The 6,817-nt window shown below is 37.1% G+C and overlaps 1 protein-coding gene across 1 annotated transcript; it reads right to left on the bottom strand.

Moving 5' to 3' along the window:
* Window positions 1-2,963: 2,963 nt before the first annotated feature.
* On the bottom strand, window positions 2,964-5,917 carry LOC113345314 (heavy metal-associated isoprenylated plant protein 33-like). The gene is made up of 3 exons (XM_026589102.1): window positions 5,476-5,917; window positions 5,239-5,314; window positions 2,964-5,097 (listed from the first exon to the last, which is right to left on the bottom strand). The coding sequence occupies exons 1-3, from the start codon at window positions 5,503-5,505 to the stop codon at window positions 3,380-3,382; spliced, it is 1,824 nt and encodes a 607-aa protein (XP_026444887.1). The 5' UTR covers window positions 5,506-5,917; the 3' UTR covers window positions 2,964-3,379.
* Between the last annotated feature and the right edge of the window lie 900 nt (window positions 5,918-6,817).

The raw sequence follows: 6,817 nt of genomic DNA, 5'->3' as shown, positions 1-6,817 counted from the left end.
CTCCTCCACTAGCCGGACTTCTTTCATCAATATCATAATCATCACCTCTTCTACGAGATGAAATTGATTGGTCTTTATCTGAAGTTTCATCCGAATCACTTGGTTTCGATGGTGGTTGAGAATCATTCAGTACACGGATCTTGACCTTTCCCGGCTCAACAAATGCCCCTCGATGTGTTGCAGTCAAGATTTTTCACCAACACGAGGAGGTCTTGAGAGAGGAGTAACATTTTTCTTCTTTGCTATTTGCAACCTGAACAAGAACAATTAAGAAAAAATTCATCGGTTGGCAGGATCGATATTTGTAAGTTGTAACCAATCCGGCGGAACAATGGTCGGAAGGATAGACTAAAAAATACATGTCGGCGAAACTATAGCCAGCAGGTTATTATTCAAATAACCTGCCGACTTATAACAAATATGAACACAGTAGATACAAGGATTTTCCACATAACTAGTCGTCAAGGTCCATTACCCATACATTGCCGGCTAACAAACAACCGACATGGTTCTATCCAAATACCATTCCGGCTTTAAGCATCAGGAACCATTATTTTCAAAACAATCCGCCGGCAGGGTAAGTTTTTTTAACAAAACGACTATTAAAAATAAATAAAACGTTGGCAAGGTCTTAGGTTGAATAATTTTCCAACCTTGTAAAATCAGTTACATGTATTCAACAGCCGGCAAAATCTTCAACCTAATAGCTTGTAGGCCAACCCTAAATATGAAAAGCCGGCAAGGTCGTGGAAAAAACACCTTGCCGGCTACATAACTGCAGATTCACAATTTCGATTTTTCTAACTTAATTTGACATGCAAACATGAAATTGAAGTACTAGAGTGAGTTTAAGTAGACCCTTACTTTCTCAATCGCGTCATTTCTTCGGTTTGAGTGGCGTTGATTTCTTCTTCTTCAATGGTTTTTCTACTATCTTTTTGTTGAACCAATTTTGCAATTCCAGGGTTATATTCATTGCGCTTTCTATTTGTTGATTTCATCTTACTAGCCCTCGGCGGCTCCGTGGTTGAAGATTAATCGGAATTTTCGGATCGACGATTATGAAGAATTTTCAATGGTGGGGGAGTAAGAGCCGGTAAGGTAGAGGTGGAGGAGAAGAAGAAGAGAAGAAGATGAAATGAAAAAAAATAAAAACTGATTTAGGGTAATGAGAATTATAAAGGGTAAGCATAGTATTGTAACTTCACCCATATTTTTCCTCCCCTTAGTAAGGGAATTATGTCCATATAAATATGGGTATACCCGAATTAATCTGAGTATATCCCAATCAACCCAGACTTAATAAGTTTCCCAGCAAATCTTAGGGTGAAGGGGTCAGATTCCATATTGAGGATTTGCTGGATAACGTGATTCCAGGGATTTCGTTACCAAACATACCGAAGGAAACGTAATTCCACCAAATCTCATGGGGGCACAAATCCTACTTTTCAAAATTCTACATCCAAATCCACCATTAATCTAACAGATTTGGATACTCAATGAATTTTTAAGGTTGCATGCAGGCCCAATTCATAATCAGCTGGATTTCAGTTATCCCATTCACATCCAATCCGTTATTGAACAATATGGGCATTCATCGGCAGAAATTATTATTGGTCAAATCCGCGGATTATGGACCAATTGCACACCCCTAATCACAGCCCTTTAAGGACTTGGCAGATGTTAAATATCACATCTCTCTAAATATAGCCGTTGCCGTATCATGTGTAAGTGGTTAAACAAGAGAATCACTAGATTGAACATCATTGACCGTTAGATAAAAGGCAAAATACACGAAAAAGGGAACAAAGTATACACTATTCATCTCAAATACCACTTTATCTGTATTAGAAACTTCCATGACTTTTTAGACATCGCAATAGTAGGAAAGAACTGTACCACTAGAAGAAGCAACGGGCAAACTTTCAACACCCATGGAGGATTATTATAGGACCCACTGCCCTCCTCTCTGTAGGTGACCCCACAGTAAAAGGTATTTTTGATGTACAACAAGCCAATCAGAAAACCAAGATTTTTTTTTCTCTTTTGATTAGACTCTTCTGTTAAAATCTTGACAATACCATTAGATCTTTCAATCAGACGGTTAAATTGTCTTTATCACTAGCCAATAAAAATGATTGGGTCCTACAAGTAAAAACCCACACAACTCAATTACAAAAGAGATGGATAGAGATAGATCATTCAAGGGTAAGAGGGTCCCATGAAGAGTTATCATCAAGTAGATTTAACATATTTATAACATATACCAACTCTGGCCCCATTATCTTTCCCTTCTTTGATCAAAACCTAATTTTTGCTTTCTTAAGATAGTGATTAGTGGGGGGGGCCTATGCCCCTTCACTATTATTCATAATTAACATACAACTGAAGTTCTTGTCTTCTGTCCAAATGCTTACTGCCCAGAGATTATCCTGTAAAAAAATATCCAGTAAACTTAAGGATGTCGATGGATGTCCGAAAACTCAGGATATTTGTCTTAATTCGTATCCATAATTTCAAAATCCAAGGATCACATTCCGAAGATAAGAGTAATTCTTATAAAGACTTGATCCAAGGTATGAATGCCAAATGCATTGTAAAATTCAGTATAGGAACTCTACTTGTTAATATATAGATGTTTGAAAACTCATATATTTGTCTCAATTCGTATCCATGATACACCTCGGTTTCGGAAAAAAGATATTATCATTTTTTCCATTTTCTAGATCAAATTGGGAAAATGATAGCATTTTTTCCCATAAGCGAAAGGGAATATCGAAATGTTATCCAAAATATAAATCGGATTTAGAATACAAGTGTATATCTTCGGTGCGTAAGAAACCTTAAAAAAATCTCTGAATAATCCTTAAAAAAATCCTGAAAAATTATTACAAGAACATGACTTGATTTAGAGTTTGAGTGTCATTGATCACTAGAAAAAGTAAAAAATGAAGACACAAAGATTTAAAGTCTGAACGTAGAGGCATGTTTGTGGCCTCAATCATTTGTTTCTCTTATTAGTTTTTCCAACATATAAACACATATTTAACAACATTACTAAAAAAGAAGTCTCTTTTCTCTCTTACACTTCTCTTACACCTCTCATTTCTCTGTTTTTAACTTGCATCTTATAGAGTGTCATAAGAGCTACTACTACTACAACCTAAAACTTTGATTTATATATAGTAATCTATAAATTACTTATTAAATCCCTAATTAACATAAGATAGATTTATATGAACCCTAAGAACAAGAAAAATTGAACATAAACTCCAACTTTCATGTATAATTAGCAACCTTCTTGATCGAACGCTCACCGACACCATCCGTTCAGTGATGCAAAGCAGAAGGTGTACTGTACTTTTCCAGCTTCAAAATTTTACATCACATTGCAACTACTGGTGTTTTCGTCGCTGAAGTAATGCGTGTATGGATCGCTCATCGGTGGCTGCATTTGGATCGGTGGTGCCATATAATTCACAGCTGGTGGTTGTCGAGCATACATCATTGGATGAAAACCTTCAGGATTGTTATTACCCATGTTAGCAGCAGCTGCTGCACGCTGTTGCTGTTGTTGCATTTGTTGTTGCTGCATCATCATAGCAGCTATGTATTGTTGCTGCTGCTGCTGTTGTTGTTGAAGTTGTGGGTTTACTCCTCCCATGCCTTCAGCTCTCGCGCCTCCTTGGAAGTATCCTGGTGGTGGTCCTCCGCCGCCGTTCATGGCTGATGCTGGTAGACCTTGAACAGCAGGGATGTTACCCATCTGACCTCCCATGCCCATTGGCATGTTGTTACCCATCTGACCATTCATCTGCATATTCCCTTTTTGGCCCATCGGAAAATTCCCCATCGGACCACCGCCACCGCCACGACCTTGTGCCATATTAATTTCATGAAAATCACCGGGAAGCATATTGTCCATTTTGCCGCCACCTTTCTTTCCACCATTGTTGACATTGTTTGGCATGCCTTTATTGTTCCCACCTCCATCATTCATAACATTTTTTAAATCTTGTGAATTTCCACCTTTGCTTCCATTTTTACCACCACCCCCAGCTTGATTTGGATTTCCTCCACCACCACCTCCTTTTTTACCCCCATTTTTGCCATCGTTGTTTCCAGGATTACCCTTCATTTGTACTGGCACAGGGCCATTACCACCACCTCCTTTCTTGCCACCATTTCCAGCACCACCATTATTTGCAGCAGGATTTCCACCACCTCCACCAACTTTGTTATTCATCATCTGAGGATGCTGCTGACCATTACCCATCATCATACCAGGAGGCATCATACCCGGAGGCATACCTTTAGGCATCATACCCGGAGGCATACCATTTGACATCATCATTCCTGGAGGCATACCACCACCTGGTCCTCCTTTAGGCATCATCATCCCATTTGGCGGCATACCACCACCCCCTGGTCCTCCTTTAGGCATCATCATCCCATTTGGTGGCATACCACCACCACCACCACCACCACCTGCTTTATTCATCATCATCTGAGGTCCTCCTCCACCACCACCAATAGGTTTCATCTTATTGATAGGATGATTTGGATCATCAAAATCATCATCAAACTCATCATCATCAAAATCATCATCGTCAAACTCATCATCTTCATCGTCAAATTCATCGTCATCATCATCATCAAACTCATCTTCATCGTCAAACTTAACTGATTTTGGATCTTTCAAATTTGGTAATTTAAGATCTTTAAACCCTTTCATCTGTGCTAATTGCTGCATCATCTGCTGCTGTTGCAATTGCTGTTGCTTCTGTGGATTTTGTGGAGGTCCTCCTTTCTGTTGATGCTGCTGTTGTTGTTGTTGTTGTTGTGGAGGTCCTCCTTTTTGTTGTTGTTGTTGTTGGTCTTTACCACCTTTACCACCATTGTCAATTTTCATGTTCTTGAACTGTGCATTGAGCTGATTTTGATTCTGATTATTGTTGGGTTGTTGTTGTTTTTGAGAACCCCAAAGCTCTGCATGTTTACCAGCTTTCACAAGCTTCTTAATCAGAGCATTTGGGTCAACATTACCAGAGACTGTCACCTTCCCTTGTTCTGAATCTACGCTTGTTTTATACACTCCTGCAACCAAAACAAGAAGACATTTTTATAAGAACAGTAATCATATCTTCTTCACACAATTTGAGAACAGAAATGAAATGAATCAAATTGATTAGTGAAGCTGAAAAATGAGTAAGAATTTGTATGAAATGAAATTACTACCTTCAATTTTCTGCAATAATTTCTTCACTTTTTGTTTACATCCATCACAGTGTATATTCACTTTCAGAACACAAGTCTGCAAAAATTGAACCCACAAAAAATTAATAAAAACACAGTAAACAACCAAAAACATTGAAATTAAAATGAGAAACGTAATTAAACATTAAAAGCTGAGATTTTTAGAAGATCTTGAGTTAAAAACAAGCAAAGGGTTTAAATTAAAAAAGGAGATTGTACCTGGATCTTCAAGAACTCTTCTTTACTCATAATTTCCTCTTTCAGTTATGAATAACAACAATCAGAATAGTTATCCAGGTAGTAGTAGGTAGCTAGTACAATAATTTCACAAACAACAACAATGAGGGTGAAATTAATTGATCAGAGATCCCAAATGAATTGAATTCAACAAGAAAAAATTCCAAAAAAGAAGTTCTTTGTTTTATGATAGAAAAAACAAATGAGGTTGGTTTTTTTTCTTTATGTTCTGCTGGAAAGAAAAGAAGAACAGGAGAGTTTCCTACAAAGCTCAGAGTGTTTTTAATGGAGAGAGAGGTGGGTAGCAGTGAGTAATGAAGAAGAAGAAGAAGAGAGACTGAGACTGTAACTTCCCTTTCACCCTCTGTTTCCTCTATTTCAGGGTTGTATTTTTGAAGACACAGAGAGAGAGGAGATATGAGTTGAGTTTCCTTTCTTTCTTTTTTCACCTTAATTTATTGGCTTTATGTTTTGGGACCGTACTTTTTTTCTAAGATCGGCTTGGCTTGGCTTGGCTTATGGCTTGGTTGTTTTTTTTTCATTCTCGGTTTCTTTTCTTCTATTCTACTGCATCAACTTTACTATTACTCTGTCATTTTGTTTTACTGCATCTTGCTATAGAATTTACCAAGAATTAAATGGTAAACACGAAATGTGTGAATGAACCTTATGTTATGTCAGATGGATAGTCAGGTAAGTGAGTAAGTTACGGAAGTAAAGCCAACCTAAATTATTATAGGAGGAAGCCTTCACAATTATTGCTTCTTTGTTTCTTTACATCTTTGGATTAACGTGCCCTAACTAATTTTTACTTACATCTCCAGCTAATTATTCCTTTTTATTGTTTAACATCATTTTATATGTTTAACCAAAAAAATGTTCTAATTACCACCCAATACTCTAAATACTACTCCCTCCGTCCCTATTATAAAGGCGGAGTTGTAAAAATTTGTAGTCTCATTAGATATGCAGACTTTCAATTTCAAGATGGGTTTTTCCATATATTGCCCTTATTTATTATAGGTAGTTATCACCATAATTAAGTTAATGTTTCTAGTGTTGGAAATTGTACAAAAAATAAAACAGGAAAATGGAAATGTAGGAAATCAAAAAAAAATCTTATTCTAAGAGAAACTCACTTCTCCGCCTATATAATGGGGACGGAGGGAATAGTAATCAAGAAAAAGTAATCCAAGGTTATTGTAACGAATTTTCAGGTGCCAATTGGTGCGTGTTCTCTAAAATATGTCCAAATGATAGATGCAATTTTGTCTTTCAAAAAGTGGATTTAGTTCTTAAATGTTAGATGGAATTAGTAATACAC

The sequence above is a fragment of the Papaver somniferum genome, unplaced genomic scaffold, assembly GCF_003573695.1.
Source record: "Papaver somniferum cultivar HN1 unplaced genomic scaffold, ASM357369v1 unplaced-scaffold_81, whole genome shotgun sequence".
Classification (NCBI taxonomy): domain Eukaryota; kingdom Viridiplantae; phylum Streptophyta; class Magnoliopsida; order Ranunculales; family Papaveraceae; genus Papaver; species Papaver somniferum.
The sequence above is the reverse complement of the archived record's forward strand: the minus strand, read 5'-3'. Positions and strand labels throughout refer to the sequence as shown.

Excerpts from the sequence above, each read along its gene's own strand:
- LOC113345314 (XM_026589102.1), bottom strand. The coding sequence starts at position 5,505 with ATGAGTAAAGAAGAGTTCTTGAAGATCCAG. Across the intron at positions 5,315-5,475 it reads AAGAGTTCTTGAAGATCCAG|ACTTGTGTTCTGAAAGTGAA; the intron begins GTACAATCTCCT and ends CAATTTTTGCAG. Across the intron at positions 5,098-5,238 it reads ATTATTGCAGAAAATTGAAG|GAGTGTATAAAACAAGCGTA; the intron begins GTAGTAATTTCA and ends TTTTGGTTGCAG.